This window comes from Cavia porcellus, unplaced genomic scaffold (genome assembly GCF_034190915.1).
Source record: "Cavia porcellus strain 051 isolate PalLab524CR breed Dunkin Hartley unplaced genomic scaffold, mCavPor4.1 scaffold_6, whole genome shotgun sequence".
Taxonomy (NCBI): domain Eukaryota; kingdom Metazoa; phylum Chordata; class Mammalia; order Rodentia; family Caviidae; genus Cavia; species Cavia porcellus.
The window spans coordinates 30,132,082-30,155,539 of NW_026947489.1; the positions used below are offsets into that span (position 1 = coordinate 30,132,082).

At 39.5% G+C, this 23,458-nt stretch overlaps 1 protein-coding gene and 1 long non-coding RNA gene across 4 annotated transcripts in view; one reads left to right on the forward strand and one right to left on the reverse strand.

Moving 5' to 3' along the window:
• LOC111758461 (uncharacterized) overlaps positions 1 to 23,458 on the forward strand; it is a 135,753-nt gene that overhangs the window by 21,764 nt on the left and 90,531 nt on the right. For both annotated transcript variants that reach the window (XR_002792639.2, XR_010048014.1), the window contains exon 2: positions 9,617 to 9,760. This is a non-coding gene — a long non-coding RNA (uncharacterized LOC111758461). The remainder of the gene's footprint in view (positions 1 to 9,616; positions 9,761 to 23,458) is intronic.
• Bub1b (BUB1 mitotic checkpoint serine/threonine kinase B) overlaps positions 12,214 to 23,458 on the reverse strand; it is a 62,229-nt gene continuing 50,984 nt past the window's right edge. For both annotated transcript variants that reach the window (XM_013159017.3, XM_013159016.3), the window contains exons 18-23: positions 23,016 to 23,116; positions 19,658 to 19,807; positions 18,933 to 19,075; positions 16,033 to 16,204; positions 14,479 to 14,585; positions 12,214 to 12,748 (exon numbers count right to left, since the gene is read on the reverse strand). In XM_013159017.3, coding sequence (XP_013014471.1) covers positions 12,553 to 12,748; positions 14,479 to 14,585; positions 16,033 to 16,204; positions 18,933 to 19,075; positions 19,658 to 19,807; positions 23,016 to 23,116 — 869 coding nt within the window. In that variant the 3' untranslated portion in view covers positions 12,214 to 12,552. The remainder of the gene's footprint in view (positions 12,749 to 14,478; positions 14,586 to 16,032; positions 16,205 to 18,932; positions 19,076 to 19,657; positions 19,808 to 23,015; positions 23,117 to 23,458) is intronic.

Consider the following 23,458-nt stretch of genomic DNA (forward strand, 5'->3'; position numbering starts at 1 on the left):
CCAGCTCCAGCCCCAGGCACGCATCTTCATTAGTTTAAGCCAATCGTGAGACTCCCTTCCCTTTGCTTGGGACTGCCTTAGGCCCAAGTATGTGACAGTCTGGTAAGACAGCAGTGTGTGTTTTGGCTGGATGGGTTTATGGGAAATGTTTCCTGTGTTTTTTTTTTTTTTTTTTTCAGTCTTTCTTTTGAGGTTGGGTTTCACTATATGGTTTAGGCTGGCCTTGAACTCACTTTGTAGCCCAGGCTGGCCCAGGCTCCCAGGGATCCTGTGAGCCCGTCCCCTCCTGTCTCAGCCTCCTGAGTGCTGGGATTACAGGCGTGTGCCACATCTGGCTGGGAAAATGTTTTCTTAATGCAACTTCAGGTTGCCTCAGTGGTAGTCCCCACTGAGGTCCCCACTAAAGACAAAGGCCTGCGTGCTGGGATGGCAGAGTAGAAAGGTTTGGAAACATCTGGAGTCTTGCTCGAGCTGCTAAGCTCCAGACTACTTGTCATGTGGCACAGCAAGGGTCCTGTGCAGCTCCAACCCCTGCTACATGCAATGGCTTCTGGGACACGCCCCCCCTTTCTTCCTGAGTGTCCTGCCCCACACTCTGCTCCACGCCTTGGGCTCTCGTGCAGGGCTTTCCTTGAGGTGTCTGCTTATACATGACTGACTTGTTTTTTTCAAGTATTCTCATAGATTTAAAGCTGTTGCATCCTGTTTCTCTAACTAAATTATAAACTCCTTGAAGGTAGTAAGCATTCCTTACATCTGTGGAGCCCATACCGTACAGCTTCATATTTATTGGATAAGCTTTTTTGTCACATTCTGATATTATTTACTGCCCTAGAGGGGATAAATGAACATATTTCAACAGAGTAAAGCAGGAGTGGCAACGGGTTGCAGTTAGAAGACTGAGTAAGAATGTCTGGCATCGAGCTCAACTGCCAGCTCCGACTGTCCTCGGGCCTCTCCCTGGGGTAGGGGAAGAGATCAATCTGCTGCTTGCTATGCGGCCAGGAACTGTCATGCTTGTTCTTTTGTTGGTCCTTGCATTCACCTTTGGAGATTGGAGGGTTGCACTAGTTCACAGAAAGCAAGCACGGGTAGACTGAGCTGCTTTGATAGGCAGCTGCTAACAGCAGAGCGGGTTAGCACGTGGGCTTTCTAGTGGCTGAATTTGGGCTCATAGATCTTCCTGCATTTTCCTCTTCCTTTTTCTGTCAAATGACTATCTTTTATTCATTGGCTCAAGAGAGGGAAGTAGCAGACCAAGAAACAGAAATAGTTCTGAAAGCATTATTTCAAGCAGGAAGTTTCAGGAAAAGACAAAATGTTCTGGCCTTAAGCAAGGTTGGTGGTCCTGCTCCCTAAGCCTGGAAGTCATTTCCTGAGATGAGGAAGAGGAGACAAAGGAGGAGAGAGGAGTGATGCATCTGTAGGTGTCTAATGGGCAGCAAGAGCCTGTGCAGTGCATCAGAGCAGAGGGAACCTGAGAAGATCCCCCATTTTGCAGAGGCAGTGCAGCTGTGAGCCACAGGCCCTTCAGACTGAGCTGTTTTCTGGGCTGAAAACCCGGCAGTAAGGAGTGAATGGAGCCAGCATCCTGATACGTTGTATCTGGCTAATCTTGAGAATGTTTCAAAGGGATCATTGCATACAATTTGTTCCCCAGCTGGCTGATGGACAATGACTCCCTGCTGGTGGATCCGACTGCCAGGCCCTCTATTCAGCTCTCTTCAGTCTTCTGCACCCTCACAGCAACTGGCAGCATCCAGACCCACTTGCTTGACTTTGTGCTGTTTCACTTTTCCAGGAATCCTGACCACCCTCAGAGCAAATGGGCACTTCATGGGCACTCGGTAGGAGGCAGTTATCGGGTGCAGCGCTCTGCCTCAGCTTCTCTGGACTCTCCCGTGTTGTGGACTGTTACTCGGAGAGAGTCTCACAGACTTTCTCCAAACTGGGTCATCTGAGTGTTGCTCTACTGATTACATGGAGCTTTGTCTCCTGGCTCTGCTGCTCCTGCTGCTCCCCACAGCCTGTGCTGACTGACTTTTCCCTGGCTGTGTCCTAGGCATTTATGCACCAGCAGGCAAGAGCAGAAGTACCGCTGGACACTTTACCATTCTCAGGGCCCCACTGTAGGCTTTGGGGTCGGTGCTTCAAGGCTGTGAGGGACACCTCTGGTCTTCCTGCTCATGAACTCCTCAGTGTGCCTTTCCTGGAAGGTGGGGCAGCGGTCTCTGCTCCGCTGGTCAGGAATTCCACTGTAGACTGGAGGTGGCTGATGACACCCCTCACTGAGCCTTCGCAGATATGGGGTAGAGGAACAGCTTCTTAAGTTTTTTTTTTTAAAAGCTTGTGGGATCAAATCTAGGGATTTGTTCATGCTAAGTAATTACTACTCCACAGAGCTATATCCCTAGCCTCTAAAATTTTTTTTGCCAGGGATATAGCTTAGTGACATAAGCATCTGCCTGGCAAATGCAAGATCCTGAGTTCAATTCCCAGTTTAAAAAAAAAGATTGAGGTAGTCTAATTAACTTGCCTTGGCTGGCCTCATACTTGAGATTTTCCTGCCTCAGCTTCCTAACTGGCATTACAGGCATATGCCAGAGTGCCCTGCAGTCTGTGTTTGGTACTAGGAATTGAACCCAGGGCTATTGAATTGAGCTACATCTCAACCCTCTTATTTTGAAACATGGTCTCATTAAATCACTAAGTTTCCCAGGCTAGGCTTGTATTTATGATCCTCCTACCTTAGCCTCTCAGAGTGTTGGAATTACAGTTTGTGCCCCCACACCTGGGCGCCAAATGCTTTGTAATGTAACTTTCCTCCAATAACAGGAGCCTGAGTTGTCTGTTTCTGGAAGAAATCTTTTGAAGAATTTGTGACATTCGGGGCTGGGGATTTGGCTCAGCGGCATAAGCGCCTGCCTTACAAGCAGGCAGTCGTAAGTTCGATCCCTGGTACCGATAAAAATGAAAAAGACAAAAAACAAAACAAAACAACAACAAAAAAAGAATTTGTGACATTCAAGCTTCAACTCATTTTGATTAGTAGGTATGACTAGTAGTATGTCTGTGCATGGCCTGGATGGGGGTGGTCAGTCCTAACCAAGATGCTCCTCTTCCTTGGCTAGACAATTAGTGGTCCATCAGAGACAATCCTTTTGGTGCCCATTCTGGCAAAAATTATTATTTGGGGGGGGGGAATTATTGACTGAAATTCCTTACAATGTTTTCCTTTTAGTAGCAGGGCACGAACCCAGGGCCTTTCCACTGAGCTACATTCCCGCATCCCTATCCCTTTCTGGAGACAGGGTCTTGCTTACTTACCGAGGTGAGATTACTTGCCTCAGCCTCTGGAATAGCTGAGATTACAAGCGTATGCCACCATGCCTGGCCAGGCTATCCATTTTTGTAGTACACTTTTCAAAATCAGTTAAAATATTCCTGCTTACACAGCAGGAATAAAGCATTAACTTTTACATAGCCCAGTTAATCATGGACGTGAGGCTTCAGCTAACGGGTTCTGCCCTCCACCCCAGCAGAGAAATACAATTAAAGTGAGGGAAGACGTGATACTTAATACTAAGCTTTAAAAAGAAACCTGCAATCGCTGCTATATATCTTGATGCAAAGACTATGATGATAAAGTGTAGAAGACACTTGACATTCACAAAGGAAAAAAAAAAAAAAGACATTAAAGCTCCAATCAATTAGCTGAGATCCCAATCTCCCTGAGAGGTTTTCAGAGAACCTCTGACTACTACACATCAGAGCAAAATCGATGCTAGCATCTACAGTATCTGTACTTTCATTCTCAACACTTGCTCCAAATGTGAGCATTTGGAATATTATTTTATAGAGAATGCCACTGACTCAGAGAGGTTATTTGTTCAATGATACACAGGTAGGACTCAAGTCCAGGCGTCCTGGCTTCAAAGGCAGCATTTATAGCTGCTGCTGTAGTGTCTGGTTTGGCACTGCAGGCAGGGAGCCACCTCCAAGCAGGCCCTGGGCCTTTGAAGTGGACCCTGTCTAATGTAAGTACACAGGCAAGTCCTAGCCAGGAATAAGAAGGCAGAGCCCAGAGAGGTCATCTGCTATATGGCTGGAATGGTCAGGCATGCTGAATGTGCCTGTCTGGGGAGCCCCAGAAATGGCTGCTTTACTGCTTGGTGATGGGGCCCCTTGATCTGGAAGCTTCTTTCTGAGAATGAGTTAAATTGTGCTTCCTCTGCCTGGCTCATATTTCTGCCAGTCTGACCCTGTTTCCTTGCTGAACCTCCATGATTCACTGCACTACAGTCTTATCCTTAGCTATGATTTCCTTGAATGAGTCCACCGCAGTAAAGCTTAGGTGGGTCACCCTTTTCAACTTGATTATAGCATCACCAGCTTTCTTTCTTTCCTTCTGTTTGATATTTTGAGAAATGGTCTCTTGGCAGTCTAGGCTGGGCAATCCTCTTGGCTCAGCCTCCTGAGTGTTGGGATTCCAGGTATGTACCATCATGTGAGATTTCAACTGTTTAAAATGTGTGTATACACAAACACACACACACTCTCACACACACACTCACACACATGCCAGGCAAGCGCTCTACCACTGAGCTACACTCATACCTTTCTACTTTTGGGGCTGGGTCTTGCCCAGCATGGCCTTGAACTTGCAATCTTCCTGCCTCAGTCTCCTAAGTAGCTGAGATTTAAGTGTATGCTACCACGTCTAGATTCTATAGCCATCTTTTCATCCATAGTTTTTTTTGGTACTGGGAATCAAACTCCAGACCTTGCACTTGCCAGGTAGGTGCTGTGTTGTTGAGCTAAATCCTTGGCTCTAATGCTATCTTTTTTTTTTTTTTTTTTTTGTCTTTTTCCTTTTTATCGGTACTGGGGATCAAACTCACGCCTGCCTGCTTGCAAGGCAGGTGCTTATGCCACTGAGCTAAATCCCCAGCCCCTCTAATGCTATCTTTGTGTTACTAATTTTGTGTTATTCTCTGTTCTTTTTTTTTTTTTTTGTCTTTTTCATTTTTTTATCGTTACCAGGGATCGAACTTACAACCGCCTGCTTGCAAGGCAGGTGCTTATGCCGCTGGCTAAACCCCCAGCCCCTCTAATGCTATCTTCGTGTTACTAATTTTGTGTTATTCTCTGGTTTTTTTGAGGCAGGGTCTCACTGTATATCCCAGGCTGGCTTTGAATTCAGTGATCCTCCTGCCTTAGCCTCCCAAGTACTGGGATTATAGGCCTGCGCCACCAGGCCCTGCCTCATGTTACTAGTTTCAGGACTGAAACAACTAAATAAAATGTATCACATGACCAGGCTAATAACATGAAACTACTGTGAAATTCTATCATACTTTAACCCCCCCCCCCTTTTTTCTTTTTTTTGGTCTTTTTCCTTTTTTATCGGTACCGGGGATTGAACCACGACTGCCTGCTTGCAAGGCAGGTGCTTATGCCGCTGAGCTAAATCCCCAGCCCCTTCTTTAACCCATTTCAACAGAATGTGAGCCGGAATGAAACACACACAGGAAGTAAAGCTGATCCATGAGCTGAAAGTATGTTGCAATGTGAAGTCAGCTCTTAGAGCACACTGAAGGAACAGAAGGCTTAAAGAGCTCCGAGGTAGAGCACTTGTCTCCCATGTGTGGGACTCTGTGCTTCACCCCCACCAGCAACAGCACAAGACAGTAAAAGTGGGATTGATTCCAGTCACATCTAGAGCCTGGGATGGACTTTTTTCCCCTAGTTTCTGAACTTGTGGCTGCCTTTTTCAATATTTTGATTCACTTATTTTTGAGAACTATGTGCTAATCCTGGGGATGCTGACTATAAAAGCCAAGAGACAGAGTCTGCTGCTCACAAAGAATTTAAAAGTGTAGCAGCCTGCTTGGCTGCCGCATTGTCTTGGTAAAAGCTGAGGTAATGCCAGGACCAAGGCTCTGCCCAGTGGCCAAACTGCCCCCTGAGCCCCTAAGAAGCAAGGTCGTTGCAAATACATTTATCCACGTTTATCTTAAGTTGCTCCCTGTTGGTTATTTTCTTTATCATATAAAATCAGTTTGTAGAAACCCAAGTTTTTGTAGGAAAGTCATAAGATGTATTGAACAAAGTTGGATTTTACGTGATTCAATCCTTTACTCATGGTATAGGAAGGTATAACAGCTATAAGATTAAAATCAGAAAGCATAACTCAGAGCATTATAAAACATTTAAACACAACTGAATTTTCAGCCTCCTCCCGACCTGGTTTACAGGGATTGAACTCATGACCTTGTGCTTAGCAGGCAACCACTTGAGCTAAATCCCTGCACCCCCCTTCCTGTTCTTTTTTGAGAGTTTTACTGTGCAGCTTAGGCTGGCCTTAAATCTTTTTCTTTTTGGTACCAGGAATTGAATTTGTGACATCACACTTGCCAAAGGCAGGTGCCTACACTGCTGAGCTAAATCTCTAGCCCTTTAAATTCACTTTTAGCCCAGGCTAGCTTTGAACTCACAGTGATCCTCTCACCTCAGACTCCTGAGTGCTGGGATTACACGTGTGTGCCACCATGCCTGGCTGAATTTTTAGTTTTGTAAAAATAAGTTTTAGATACATACCTTCAATGTTTTAAAATTACTTTTACTCAGCTAAGTGTGGTGGCACATGCCAGTAGTTCCAGCATTCTGGGAGGCCGAGGTAGGAGAACTGCAAGTTTAAACTCAGCCTAGGCAACTTAGTGAGACTGTCTCTAAATAAGTAAGTAAATAGCGGGGTGGGGAAGACAGTGTAGATCAGCTGAAAGACCTGTGGGTTTTCAGTCCTGCGAATGACTGAAAAAGTGAATGAATGAATCAATCAATAAAATTATTTCCACTCTCTTTTTGATTCTAACACTGCTTTCACATTTAGATGCTCAAGCTTCCAACCCTCCCAGTATTAAAACAAAGCAACACAAAACAACCACACATACTAGGCTTTCTACTTTTTGGTTGTTTTTTTTTTGTTAAATCAGGGTTTCACTATGTATCCCAGGTTGGTCTTGAACTCATGCAATACTTCTAACTCAGCCATGCAAGTCCTAGGGTCACAAGTATGTGCCATCACATCCAGCACAGGTGTTCTACTTTTTAAAACAAAGGAAAAAGGTGACAAAATCATGGCCCATAATTTCTTAGCCTACACCATTCCAGTAGATACTTAAAATGAGAGGGGGAAAAAAAAAGGTAATACATGCACATGGTTAAAAAATTCAAAATGTTCACAAATGTTAAAAATGAAAAGTAAAAGCCTTTATGTTTTCTTGTCTACTCCTATATACTTTCTCCACCCCCACCCAGATTTTTGCTAATGATGATAATTTCTGGTTTATTTTGCATCTAATTTAATTAGAAATAAGAGTTCAACATCTCATGGTAGTTAAAATGTTTCAGTGGATTGGTCATATCCTTTGCCTATTTCTATAGATTTTTAATTTTCTAAAATGGTTTTTGAACTTAGGGTAAATATTATTATTCATTCAGGCACTCTTCTAAGCACTGGCGTTAAATAGGAAACCAAGTAAATCCCTCCACTTAAGGAGCTTAATTTCTAGTAGTAGGATACAGAAGAACAAAACAAAACAAAAAACAAAACGGACACACACATATACACATGAGATGATGATAAGTGCTATGGAAAAAGATAAACAAGGGTAAAAAAGGATTGAAAGTTAGTACATGGGATGCTATGTTGCATAGAATGGCCATTTCTGATAAAGCAGTGACCTAAGCAGGCATCCCTCAAGGGAAATAATCATCCAGTGAACACCTGGTGGAAAACACTTGGCAGAAGAGCGGGCAAGCAAAAGAAGGTGACAAACAGGGAAACAGGTTGGTGTTTGAAGAGCAAGAAAAGGGGAGAGGTCAGAGCGGCAAGGACCAGACTGGGTATTTTTTTGTAGGCCATTCTACGTCCTTGAAGTTTGGCCACAAGAGAGGGGAGCCTATTCGAAGTTCTCAGGCAGCTAGAGTCTTGGGAAAAGCAAAGCCATGAGATTTGAGATAATACAACATTAAGATGATGCAAGTGTGGTGGCTCCATATTTGTAGGCTCCCTATCCAGATTCAACTCTGGTTCAAAAAAGTATTTAAAAACTGCATCTGTACTAAGCACACTGGGTCTTAAATCATTATTAAAGATATACTATAACAATTATATAACAATAAACAGCATTTATATTAGAGATGACTTAAAGCATATGGGAGGACATGCTTAGGTTCTTTGCACACACTGCACCATTTATATAAGGGACCTGAGCATTTTCAGATGTTGGTAGCCTGGGATATCCCCAGGGATGACTAACTTTTCCTAGATCAAGTTTAAGGTACTTCTCATTGTTTAGAGGTGGCCTTATTTTTCTTAAAAGATTATTTCTCTGAAATCATTTATATTCATATTAGTATAATAGGAATCCTATATAATTTTTTTAATCTTATGAATTTACAGCTTTTTTCTCTTAAAACTCAGTCATTTTTATTTTTGAACTTTAATGATTTCAAAGTTGTAGTATTTTTCTCAGGCTGACTTCGTACTCTTAAGACTCAACTGACCCTTCTGCCTCAGCCTCCTTAGTAGCTAGGACTATAAGTTTGCACTACTGTACATGGTTCCATTTTTTTTTTTTAGTTCTATGTATTAGTGGGGTGCAGTGTGATAATTTGATACATGTAATAACTATTACGAAGCAATATAGTAGGGTGGCATAAATGAGGAAGTACACAGAAGAGCGCTAAGCCTCCACATGTACCATTTCTTTCAGGGAGTCTTAGTTTTGGCTGGCCCTCCAGAGACCGCACCGTGTGTCATTTGAGCTGTCCATTAATATTAATTTCTAGGATGTTCTTGTCCTTAGAGGTTCTCTCCACAGATGGACAGGAGTCAACCTCCCTGTTGCTTCTTGCCCACAGGTCCTGATTCTAGGGCACAAGGTAGATCAATCTCAGGCTGTTGGGTACCCAACAACTAACAGCATATAGCTTGTTGCGTTGAGATATGACAAATCCAGTTTGTTGTCTGTGATAATTGGTTGACTGTGTCTAGTTGAGTAAGAGAAGCTCAATTAAATTGGCTCAGCAATTCCACACCCTATGGTGTGAAGACCCTGGATGATAATTTGTCACCTGGATGTAAGGACAGATCTGCTTCTGTTTCTTCAGAGGAGCTCCAGTCTTCCCCTTCACCTTGGCTTCATCATCTCCTGGTTTCTAGCTCAGATTTTTGGCTTCCAGTGCAGGTCCTTCAGCTTATGGCACAGACCCACTGGCCTCCCGATACAGACACGCACGGGGCACTGCAATGAGCTCTAGACCTTCAATTGAAACCTTTGGTCTGCAATGTGCAGACAGACCCTCGGCACGCTTCCTCATTTGACTCTCTGATTGGCCAATCTTGTAAATCCTTATTATATGTGTATATCTTATGTGTTTTTCTAGTAAACACTGACTGATACAGTATCCTTGCTGACATGTTGTAAGAATTATTCACAGCCCAGTCTCTCAATTTTATCTAAGGCTCAAGTGACTTTTACCTATGGAAAGCAAGAGTTAGTCACTGCTCATGTGAGTTATTACTGCCATTTCCCTTTATCACATCCAGGCTCCTCCTTTCTCTTCATACTCTTGGGGATCCTCGGAAGAGAAGTCCATGACTATACTTCTTTCATCTTCTATTGCTTAAGATGGACTGCACCAGTTCTAGAAGAGACCCTGAAAATGTCACTTGCACGGTCCTAAGAGGAAGGTAACAGATTCTACATGTCCTCAAGATATACATGTTCTAAAGATTTAATTTTTAAAATCTGTAATAGCAAGCTTGCTTGTTTGCTTTATATGTCAAAAGGTTATAAAATAATCTACTTTTATATTTTTTCATTGATCCACCAAAGTGGTTTTCAGGAAAACATGAAACAGGCAGGACCACTGCATTCAGCTGTGCAACTTACTTGCTGCACCAGGGCAGTGGCTGTGCAGGGAAGAGCTCTAGTGCACTCGAGGTACTGACCCTCTGGAGAAGGGATCTATATCCAGTTTGCACACAGGTGCTATATAAATCATTGGTGGCACTGGAAAGAGTTAAAGCTCTACTAACGTGTTACTTCAACACTGTTATTGTGTAACCCATCTTTTCCCATACTGATTTGAAACACTATCTATTCTTTTCTTTTTTTTTTAGTACCAGGGATCGAACTCACAACCTAGTGCTTGCCAGGTAGGCGCTCATGTCGCTAAGCTAAATCCCCATTCCCGAAATGCTTTCTTTATTATACTAAATATTCATAGCCGTCTTTGGTGGGGACTAAAGACCCCATTAAGGCTGAAGTTCACCATGTAATTCATCTTCCTCAGTAGTGCTTAATTTTAGGATCCCAATTAGAAACAAATTATTACAAAGGGAGAAACCTTCACTTTCAGAAGCAACAGAAAAGCATTTCTTTGCTGTCTTTGCTTAAAGACTTCAGCCTACAGACATTATTTCAAAGTCTTGGGCTAAATCCTCTAAAAGGTTTCCTATCTACTTTGAGATAATAGGTCACCTAACAGTCCAAAGTACTCCTGCTACAGAAAAGTCTTTTAGTTTCCAGATTCAGGTTTGGCATCAATTAAGAGTGCTCTGATTTATAAGAAGATTTCTTATACAATAGTCATTAAAGGGTGAAGCTAACAGGGAGAGTGAATACACACAGTGAATGATGAGGTGCTATACGGTCTCTTTTCAAACAAAAGAGAAACATCTATCCCTTTGCCAGTGTTATCTTTTTTCTCTAGGTCCACTATTAAGCTAATTCCTGCCTGACTGAGACAGGGAATAAGAACCATTCAGATCTTCTAGAGGAAAAAAAAATTAAAAAGAATTTTAAAAGGCTTCCTTCTCTCACGATGGACAAGCATACAACACAAGGGAAAGGGGAAGGATCCAGATTTTAAGCTTAGGCAGAGAGAACTCTAACACATCACAATCCTAACTGGTCAGGAGCCATTCTATTCCTTTTACAGGTTTGGGGTGGGAAGTGATGGGGAACAGAAGGAGCAGTGGCAAAACAGTTCCAAGTTTTCTAATAGAGAATCTAATAGATTCTTGTCCCTTTGCTAAGTGAACTTTTGGAAACAAAGCTTTGTTCACACGGCAGCCTTGTTGTAAGGTTGCTGATGAAGTCACTATTAGATAGTAGCTCAGTTTATGGTAAGAAGGAATCTAAATTTATTGCCCAGTCTCAGAGAAATGACTTTAAGTGTCAATGCAGTAGGTTGGAAAACGAGGTGAGAAGAGCAGATAATGGGTTAGAGGCCTTGATTACATAAGATACAGGTCCATCATTCCCATCACCATGACCAGCAAATTGTCAAATGTCAGAAGAGCTTTCTTAGTATTTCTTAGTTGATAGTCTCAGATCCAAGTTATGTTTCAGTCCTTCAACTATATGAAATATGCTTAAATATTTTTACTTGAGACATACTTAGGATTTTTGTTTCTCAGCAATCTTAGAGCACTAACAGTGGCAATTGGAAAGAGAAACAAACCAGGCACCAGTATGAAGACATCTTAGATATTTAGATATGAACAGATAATTACACATTCCCATTGCCCTCTTCTGTCAATTTTCTTCTGCATTCTGAAGGCAAACATGTTTCCTTTTGGGTGTTTAGCACTTCCTCTAGGTCTCTTCTCTCCCATATCACTCCATGCTTTAAAGTTATCTTTTTATTCTGACCTTCTACTTCCTCAAGTCTTTTAAACAAAGCCCCCTTTTATTTTTTCAGATTCTTGCCTCTAGTTCATTCCACATGTGATAGTAGAATGGTGATTACTCCTTTTCTGAAAGTTTGCTAAATACTCTTCCAAATGTTTTCTGTTTCTTTTTAATAACCACATTCCTAATCAAGAGACCCAGTAACAGCAGCACTACTGAGTCATGTAAACAGATCAAGGATTGGTGAATAAAAGTGAAAAAGCCATATATACAAAATGTAAATATATAGTCATACATACAAAATACAATTTTGTCATTTGGTACATCATTTTATCTACTTTTCACCCAAGACCACTTACTTGAAGGTTAGGAACACTAATGGCTGGCTATTGTTCCAATCATATCATAATTGTTTAAAGTATAGGATATATAACTCATCTCTGCAAAATTAAATCACTTATTATTGTAGTTTGCAAAAGGTGGATGAAATGGTGGGAAACACAAATTTAACGAATATTATTTTATTTTTTACAAAACAGTAATAACCATAAGAGTACAAGAGTATAGGGGGGGACAGAAGGGTTAAAGAACCACGAAGGATCTATGACAATAGAGTATTTATCTTAGGGAATCCATTCAGAACAGAACAGTTCTATATTACAGTTAGATAAGGTTAAGGGTAGGTATATCACTGTTTACTCAGAAATATACCTTTACCCAAAGTAGAGAAGTACTGGTAGTGTGTCTGAATGTGCTCTAAGTTAAAATACAGCCTATACAAACCAGGGTTCCTCAGTGTAACCACTAGTTCTAGGCAGAAATCCATGAGACCTACCTACTTATCTTATTGAAAGAGCAAAGCACCACGATTAATTAGCTTCTCTATCTTCCACAAGGCTTTGTTCAGGTGACTTTGGAATGTGGGGTCAAAGACCCCATTTATTTCTGTCGCAAGCTCTCTCAGAACAGAAACAGTAGACTCATCACTGGCATTCAAAATCCGCACGAAGAATTTATTCCATATTTCACCATCTTTTAGCCTAAAAGTACATAAAAGCCATTTCCATCAAGGTTAGGCATATGAAAAATCAGAATTCTCATTTATTTTAACTCAGCAGTATGTTAATGCACAAAAGTGACTTAAGGTAACACCTAGAACTTGGGTCAGGAATCATTCAAACAATCCTATGAAAGCCGAGACACTCTAAAAGGAATCTACCATAGCAAGAGACACTGTATCTCAACGTGCAAAATGAGAAATTCTCTTATCTGAACCTATAAAGTTCCTTTCATACTAAGGGATAGCAATTAAGTACTTTTTCTCTACAAATAGAAAAGAATTTTTATTTCCTTTCTCTAACTTTTCTAGAGTCTAGGTTCTTAATTCCTCACCTCTCCAAGTAGTTTACTGTCATTATAATTCTCTGAGAATCCTAAATATGACTGAAATTTAAACTTTTTTTTGTGTGTGTGCTTTTATTATTTTCTTTCATCAGAGAACTTCTATCATTGTCCAAGGTAGGGCCGCTATTTGACTCCACCCACTTCTGCTGTGTTGGCCAGTGTTGCATGGATCATGGCCAGTTGTGGTGGATTATCTTCTATATCTTGCACTGTATTTTAAGACTATTTAAAGAGCACATGTAAGAACCACATTGGCACCATTTTCCTATAATCCCAGCTGCTCTGGAGGCTGATGCGGGAAGATGCAAATTGAAAGCCACCTTGGGCAACTCAGTGGGACCCTGCCCCAAAGTAAAAAACAAAAATGGCTGGAGATATTAACTAGAAGTTTAGATCTTGTCTAGCAAGTGTGAGGCCCTGAGTTCAATTCCTAGTATTCTCATGGTTTGGAGGGGAAAGTGAAGAGGGAGCATTATATCTTCAACATTGATTTTTTTTAAAAAACAAAGAATCTTTAAGTCATAAACTAGTAAACTTATGGTAGGAAGTTATAGCTCAGAAAAGTTATAGTGGAACATAGATATTTAATAAGTTTTATGAGCAGGCTTGAGGGAATAATTAAGTTCCGAGACCAAGCAGCTCTTATTAAGGGGTCATTAACACCTTCACCAGGAGAGTTGGTTATTTGGTTTGGTTTTATACACTCATTTCATAAATAATAGCCTCAAATCAGTATATAATTTAGAAATTTTCTTCGAGATGCTTATTAACTTTTGATGACACAGCTACTAAAAGAGTTAAAGACTAACACCAATGGTAAGAAACTTATTTTTTCTAAAACATCTCTATTAACACTTTAAACAGTTTTCACACTAGTCATCTGAATGGTTTATCTAGGTTTAGAGTGTCCTCGAGTCTCAATAGTTTATGTATAGTACCCTTTCCCTGCTTTTTTTTTCTTTTCTCCTTAAATAAAATTAAAAAAACAAAAACAAAAACAAAAACAAAAAAAAAAGAAACAAAAAAAAAATAGTTTATGTATAATTTTAATTTTTTTTTTTTTTGTCTTTTTGAGACAGGGTTTGTTTAGGTTGGCCTGAACTTACTTTGTAGGCCAGGCTGGCCTTCAACGTGCAGTGATTCTCCTGCCTCAGTGTCTTAAGTGCTAGTATTGTAGGTATGAGCCACCATGGCGGGCTTTGTGTCTTATTTTTAACTAGCAGTTAATCCCCTGATACTCTAATAAAAACAGGTTGAAATAACCAAAACCACATCGTTTGGTTTTAGAAAACTAAGGTTATTAAAGCAGATGTGGTACCTGAGGGAGAAAAAATTAGGCAAAGACCCTGAAATCACCAATACTTACTCAGAAGTATTATGGCTAAGTTTGCAGACGGACCCATCCCAGAAGACCTGTAGGTGCTCGTTGAACAACAGTAAATGTGCTATATCTGCTATACCAAACAGGTCTACCTGAAATCACAAGAAGCACCATCAGCTACCACGGCAGCTTATTTATAGAAAAGTCTAAAGATATTACAGAACTTGAAGTTTTTCTATGATATACATATTAGTGGACTGTTCCTTTTCCTTATAGCAAAGGGAGAAGCTTCCCTAAGAAATCATCCATAGAACCAATTCTAGGTATTATCCTTAAGAACAAAAGACAAAAAAACAAACAAACAAACAAAAAAGACAATCCCTTGACTATCAGATCAAATGTGCAAACCTACTACAGCATGTGCATGGATTCCAGCTATGATCTATTTTTTTTTTTTTCCCCTACCAGGGATCAAACTCACGACCTCACGCTTGCCAGGCAGGTGCTTATGCCACTGAGCTAAATCCCTAGCCCCCTAGCTATGATCTAAATGTGGGCCAGGTGACTTATTTCAGATTCATCTATATATTCAGATAGCAAAAGGCCTTCTCAGTCAGAAGAGATTTTTGCATATAATGCCACCATTATAGTTGATACATTATGTCAATTTGAGACTAGAAGCTTAACAAAGTAAATCAGCAGCTCTACATCCTGGTCTCTAGAGGACTAACCATTACAGCTCTAGGATGTTGTTCCTTGTGTTAATTTGAGACGGTCAGAATTTTAACTAAGTGAATCAGCAGGTGGGCAGGGTCTTTACTTTGTAAATATCCTAAGCTTGTTCAAGAGCATGGCATGGAGATGGTGTGAGTGCTACCCTCACTGGAGGGGCACAGGCTGCTTACAATACAAGGGAGGAAAACAGGACTTGCTCTCCCCACTTTTTGCTCTTGCTGCCTTTGCTGTCTTTGCTGCCTGAAAGTGTTGTCCCTGTGCCATGCCACTGTGCCTTGGAGCCAGCTGATTATGGACTGAAACCTCCACAAACTGAGCTACATAAATCTCTCCTTCTTTAATTTTGGGTGTTGGGGATTTCATTTCAGCAACGAGAGAAAAGTAACCAAGACAGCCACTATATAAAACACTGCCTTGTTTTAATATTCTTTTTTTTTGTACCAGGGATCAAACTCATGACCTTGTGATTGCCAGGCAAGCACTTATGCCGCTGTGCTAAATCCCCGGCTTAATATTCTTTTCTAATACAATATTACATTAAATATAACAGTTCTGGGGTACAAAGAATAAACACTTAAGATCATAGCATACGACTTACGAATACTACACAGATGCTAAGTAGTGGAAATGCTCCTGCCACTTAGATTACTGAATTATCATGTGCTTGGACATGTATATTTATATCCTTCAGCATTGTGGCAGAAAAATGGCACATTTTACTCAACTTGGTGACACAGTATTTGAAAAATTAGTTCGTCTATTCTAAGAGTCAACACCAGTAAACATTAGCTTTCACAGCATAGCTAGGTAAGGAAGAAATTAAGAAACCCCCTTCACATTTGCTCAGAGTTGTTTTATACTTACCTGGTAGGGAGAAGAACAGTTAGTCAGGATCTTTTGATCTTTGAGGATCTGTACTGTCCGAAAGCCACTAAGGGAAAAACTGTCCAGCTGTACCTTAAGGTCAACACTGTAGGAAAAGTCCATTATCTTCAAAGTTTGACTGTTCGTATTACACTCATATGGATCATAGATTCTGAATCCAGATTCAAGAGAAAAAGATAATAAACAGGCCATGAAAGAAGCTGCAATAATTAGTCTTAAAAAAATAGTAATTTGCAGGAATGACTTAGGCATGTCACCAGCTCCCTCTAGTGGTTGATTACAAAAATGTACACACAAGAACAGAGGCAGTGTTCACTCAAGCAGGCAGTGTTAAGGTCAGTGTGGTAACTTAATGTATCTATCTCAGTCATAGCACATAGCCACAATGGAACATTTACCAAATTGCCATATTATACAATAAACACAGGGAAGGTTTCTTCCCTAGTAATAGCAATGGTATATATATCCTGGGAAGGATTTTGACTAGAGAAAATACAGCTTTTATAGATGCCATAGCCTTTTTTATTTTTGGTACAGGGCTCAAACTTATGACCTTGTGCTTGCTAGGTGAGTGCTTATGTCGCTGAGCTAAGTCCCCAGGCCCTACAGCCTTTCTTTTTACTTGTTAAGACAGGCTTTCCATATATTGTCAAGAGTCTTCCTTCCAGAGTTTAATGAAAAACAACAGAAAGTTTGGAAAGTGCTACCTATATTATAAAACTGTTTGTTTCTATTAAATTAACAACATAGCCTATTTTTATGATTACAGCTTTTACTTTCCAAGAAAATGTAATATAAACTCACAATCAATTAATTATATTTTACATAATAAAGCTATTCTCTAAGGAGATGCAGGAACTATTTGAGAAAAAAGAATAGATTGTTCTCAACTGATATGTGTAGGTCCTCGGTCCGTAAATATAGGAATTCTCTAATCTCATCACACACCTCCACAACACAATCTCAGAATTTACAATTCTTCCCACTTTCTCTTGGCACAAGATACAATTTATTTTTGAACACCATAAACCTATGATCATTTAAAAATTATTTTGCCTGAGCCAAGTGTGGTGGCTCACGCCTGTAATCCCAGCACTCGGGATGCTGAGGCAGGAGGAACGTTGTGAGTTCAACACCAGGCTGGGCTACAAGGTGAGCTCAAGGCCAGCCTGAACTGCATAGCAAGACCCTGTCTCAAAAAGACAAAATAAATAAATTTAAAAAAAATTTTTTTCCCACTTTTTCATACAAGGTTTTACTAGTTAGCCCAAATTGGACTGAAACTCATAAACCCCTTGTTTTAGCTTCTAAGTACTGGGATTATCAACTTGTGCAGCTACACCCAGCAAAATAAAGGAAAAATTCTTTTTAAAACTTGGAAGCAGAAAAAACATTTCTTATAGGGCTTAGTGATCATGAAAGCTCAGTTCTTGAATCACCTACTAACTTGTTGCGATGCGGAAACCTTCCAGTTGTTTGAATCTCACGCCCCACCCCCCGCCTGTAGAAATAAAAATAGTGACTTCAGCAACATCCTTTTAACACTATGTGCTTTCCTGGGAGTCCCCAGAAGCCCAGAGGACTATCTAAATACAAAGGCCACAAATGCCCTTTATTGGTTGGCCTTTTTTTTTTTTTTTTTGGGTATCAGGGGTCAAACTCATGACCTCGTGCTCATCTGGCAGGTGCTTATGCTGCTGAGCCAAATCCCCAGCCCTTTACAAATGCCCTTTAAAAAGGCTGAGAATATATCTCTGCTTGCAATTCCACAGCACTCAGAACTCCGATTGCCCTCCAATTGTGTTATGAAATAGGGTGAAAATAAAAACTATATCCTCTCTTACTTGAAAAAAATGTGGAAGAATTTTTAGTGGTCACAGTAGCTGGGGGAACACTACTTGCACTTAATTAGGTGGGCAGAGGAATTCTGGATAGTATAAAGCATTCTGCATTGCTTAGAACTGACATGCACAAAGAACTGGCTCATCCAAAATATCTATGGGGCCCTGTCTACTATAGTCTGTCTGGCAAAGCTATTAAGACTGCTCTCTCAGGAAAGAAGGTGTGATCTTATTTTTTTGATTTTAATTACAGAAATACATTGAAGGTTCTTTTTCATTTCTATGCTAACTACTCAGTTCTCTTCTCAAAGATTAAGTAATGGGAAAAAACACAAAGGAAGATTGTAGCTCCCAGTGTACAGTAATCATCTTAGAAAGTTAACTGGTTACCTTAGAACACAGGATTGGGGCAGACAAGGCATCTTTAATTCAGGCCACTTTACTTGAATCCTATGAGTTAAGCAGTCACTAAAAGATAGGGCTGATCCTCTACTTCTTTGTAAAATAAGTATCTTGGACTGTCTTGCTCTGTTCATGCCTCAACATTTTCTAGATTTTTTCAGTTATTATCTGGGCTTCATTTTTATTTCCTGCTCTGTGCCTGTCTCTCGAATCTGATGGATCCAATGAGTTTAATTTGAAATATAAGCCTTTCTTGGTATAGCTTGTATTTGTGCTTTGGTTCTACCAACTTTTCTTGGCTCAATTATTATCTCAATTTGACCTAACTTATGTTTTGGTCTTTAACTGAGCAGTGCCTCTATTTTGCTGCCAACCTTGCTGATAGAATCTCCTTCACATTCTTAAAAATAGTTGTATTTTATATTTTGCAGAAAGAATCATCACAATACTCAAGAGTTGCTGAATATTTTATATGAATTAGTGTATTTCCTCAAAGGTTTTTTCTTTGAATTCTTTTAAACTACTCTCAATGACTATTGACTTTTAGGTAGCAAATACGGTATATTCAATAATATGGCACTCTAGCCCATGCTTTAAGAGAAAGCTGACAATTACAAAACAATGTAAAGGGCCAACCTGTTTCTCAGAATCAGGCTTCTTGGACTCAAGTCTCCATGGACTATTTCTGCTTTGTGAAGCTTCTCCACTAGTGTCAGAAGGTTATGAATAATCAACACGATTATTCTTGGGGTAATAAGTTCACTATGCTGCAGAAGATCCTGAAAATAGAAGGATAGAAAACTCATTATTTCTCAAGTTGGGACCACTGCATATCCTTAATACCTTGATAGTTGCTCTTCTGCAGCTCCCTCAGTGACTGTATGCTGAGCCAAATCTCTGACTTTTGACAATACCATGATCTCTCTTAATATCGTAAGGATTTAGAGAGATCACAGATAAAGAGCATCAAGGATGAGACTGACATATAAGAGGTACTGTACAAATATTTTCAAACACTTCTACTTCAATCATTTTAGAGAATTTATGTTACCATCAAATCACCAGGAAAATCTTCTTGCTTGCCATCAATGAATCTAGATGGATGGCTAGTTCATGGGAGTTCACTGTATAACTGTCTCCTTTTGTGTTAAAATAGAAATATTTAAAAAATAAAAAAAACCTGAAGTAGTCATTGGTCAAAATAACCTGGGTAAAGAAAAAAATAATGTTTTAAATTTATAACTTAATTGGTCTATTTCTAGAATTTGACAGGAATTGTATATTACACACTTCTTTGCTAAATGGAGCACAAATCTTTTTCCTTGAGGATTTTAAATTGTATTTTTAATATTATTACACACCTGAAGGGTACAGCAGTTTATATACTGGTACCAAATAATATAGCCATCTTGGTATTGGTAACAGCTGCAAAACTTATCACATTCCTCATTTAAACGTTCCTTTAACTTGAGGTTGATATAGAAGTCCCATGGGACAGGCTGAGATGACACCTGTAAGACATTATAATTTAAAATTAAGAGCAATTAGAATCTGTGGTTATGGTTGGCAGATTGAAAACATATTTTCTGTCTCCAGGCTGTCATATACCACAACAACACCACCACAAAAAAAGAGTAAAAGAACTTATTTTTATCCCAGTGCTGGATATCTAACTGAAGGCCATGTATATGCTGGGCAAGTGTTCTACGACTGAGGTACATCTCCAGCCACTGAGACAATTTTTTTTCTTCCTTTGGGTTCTGGCTATCAAACTCAGGACCTTACAAGTACCAGGTAGGTACTGTGCCACTGAGCTATGTCCCCTGGCCCAAGAGACGCTTTCAAAGGCCTGAAACTACAATAGAGAACAAAGCAGTAACAAAATTTTGTAAGCTGGAGAGAAAAGTAATAATTTACTTAGAAGAATCAAGGAAAGCTAATTCTAACAGTGGAGAAAACTGAAAAGTAACCATATTTAATGTGCAAGATCACCTCAGAGCATATAACTGGCAGCACCAACCATCTATGGAAGTAAGGCTGAAGGTAAGAGTTCTAAAAGAGAAAAGACTGAACCCCACTTTAGGGGGAAGTTAGACCATATGTTCTTCCTCCTGTTCTTTTAGTCTAGCCTAGCAACTGCCTCTCTTTTATTACAGGAGATCAAATGTTTATTCCCTAGAACAAAAGGGCTCTGGACCAGAGGGTATTTGGTACCAATGAAGATGGAAACAAGGACACCAGGAAAAAGTTTACATATCAAATGAAAAGATGCACTTCCCGATCATCCTTATTTAGACTAATTTCCTTGCCCATCTTTCAGAAAGCTAGCAGTCAGGCTTACATGCTCTAGGCAGAAAACCAGAAATCTTTTTTTTTTTGGAGGATCTAATCAGCTCAAGGGAAAAGATCTAAAGACAAGGATTTTCCAATAAAATGACCAACTACATCACCCTACAGCAAAGTCCACTACTCTTCACATTCCCTTATCTACACAGTTATCAGTCAGCTTGTAGTATTAAATCGAAGTAAAATTAAATCTGAATAGGGAGCGAAATAGTCAAAGAAAGGCTCTAATTATTATTATTATTGTTATTATTATTTTGGTACTGGGGATCAAACTCACAACCTCATTCTTGCCAGGCAGGAGCTTACGCTACTGAGCTAAATCCGCAGACTGAAAGCCTCTAATTTGAAAGAAAATTTTAAGAGAAAAACAGAAAGAAACAATGCAAGGAAAAAAAATTAAGTATCATGAATATCTTAGAAAATATTCTGTCACTGAAATGAAGAATAGAATGCTACAAAGGAAATTCAGAGAATGAAAAAGGGCACTTGCAAATTAAATATAGATGAAAGAAATTAAAAACTTAGTAAAAGGGCTGAAAATAAAATGATAAAGTAATAGTTAATTTGTCTGCAAGTTCTACTTTGAAGAATTCAGCTAACCATCAATGAAAAATACTTGAGAAAAACAAGTGCATCTCTCTTAAACATGTACAAAATATCTTCTTTCTGTTTTTTAAATAACACATAAAATGACTACTCACATAGCATTTCAATGTACTAGGCATTCTAAGTACCTGGAGGTGATTCCAAGTTTATCAGAGGATGTACATATGTTATATGAAAATGTCATACTGTTTTATACAAGGGACATGAGCATCATTAGATTTCAGCACCCTGCTGAAAGCCTTGGATCCAATCCCCTGCAGGTATGAAGGAATGATTGCATTATCAGAAGCAAAAAGATAAATGAGATAGGAAATTGGAGAAGAAAAGTAAGATGTTTAGAGGTACTATTCAGCAGAATCTGAATTGTAAGGAAGGTGTTCATTTGCATGACAGTTCTACTGGATGGCTTGTACTACTCCATGGGACTGTCTCATGCTGCACCAATGGTTCAAGCCAGCAGGAACATGGTAAAGAATAACAAAACAAGGAAAATAGAGAAAATTTTTTTCACTGAGAAAAATTTCTTGGAACTGAAGGCGTTTCCAGACTGAAACAGCCACTGAGTACATAGTCCACAGGTGACCATAGACTTGTACCAAACCATATAATTGTGAGATTTCAGAACACTGAAGAGAAAGTAAGATTCCTAAGGATCTAGAGAGAAAAAAATAGTTTTACACAAAGTTTCAAGATTTAGAATGGAGTCTGAGTGACTATTTAGAGGATAACAATATGCAATACAGTAACTATTATAGATTTCCTACTGTCTTATTACTGTTTCATTTCATTTTTTAAATAAATACATGAATTTTTTTTTGGTACCAGGGATTGAACTCACAACCTCACACTTCTCAGGCAGGCACTTATGCCACTGGGCTAAATTCCCAGCCCAAATTAAACACATGAATACTTAAAAAAAAAAAAGAAAGAAAAAGAATTAGAATGGCAAGACTTCTAAAGTCTCTTTAGATGTCTAAAGATAATACAGCTCTTCAATGTTCTAGGGGGGGAAAAAATCACTGAAAAATTTATTATATCCAGCCAAACTATCAAGTAAAAATGCACAATAAGGAAGTTAAAGATGTAAAACATTTGAATCCCATCCCTTTCTCAAGAAGTTACTAAAGGATGTACTCTTCTAAAAGATGAGGAATTAAACCAAAAAAGCAACCTGAGTGTGGTGGTAAATACCTATAATCGCAGTACTCTGGGAGACTGACGCAAAGGAATCACAAATTTGAGCTTGACCTGGGCAACTTAGTGACAGCCTGGTTCAAAATTAAAAAAAGTACTGGGAACGTAGCTCAGTATAAAGGCTCTGGATTCAATCTGTAGTATAGGTAACAAAACAAACAAAAACAAGAAGAAAAAATAGGATTCAAGAAACTGGGTATTCAGTATAACAAAAGGTAACTTGAATACCCAAGATACCACAGAATGGAAATTTCCATATAACTTCTTATATGTGTCAAGCCTACAATATAACTTGTCCAGAATGAAGCAGGTCACAAAATTTTAGCACAGATTTCTTCAAACAGATCAAATTAATAGGATGTTTAATCTTATTGAGAGATTTACACAATGGTCTCTTATTTCTGATATGTGATCCTGGCCTAACTGGTGACTGATTTCTTTAAGGCTCACTGACTCTCCTAAGAGGAAGCCAACAGACTATCAGAAAGATTCCATGGCACCATTGGGACAGTTACTGCTTTAGCCTACTTGTTTTTTAACAAAGTAAGTGAAATTACAAAGAATCAGCCCTACCTTAATTATGGTTAACTCTGATGAGTTTCTTGGTGCCCCCCAGAATAACTTGTAATCTTCACATGTTAGGTATTCTTGTTTAATACAATAATTTTCATTACCTGTTGAGAAAGTTTGACTCTACTTAAAAATCACTGTAAACAGACACAAGCTTTCAGACTTTACCATCTAGAATATTTTCCAAAATCATTTGTTAAAAATGAAACATGGGAATGAAGATATGGTTTAGCGGTAAAAGCACTTGCCTATTACATAAGGTCCTGGGTCTCAAACCTAGCACCACACAAAAATAGTAATAATATCAACAACAGAGGCAAACACAGTTCTTACTGTTACTGGGACATGATATTATCAATTGGCTGACTTAGTTTTTTTTTTTTTTGTACTGGGGATCGAACTCACAATCTCGTGCTTACCAGGCAGACACTTGTGCAACTGAGCTA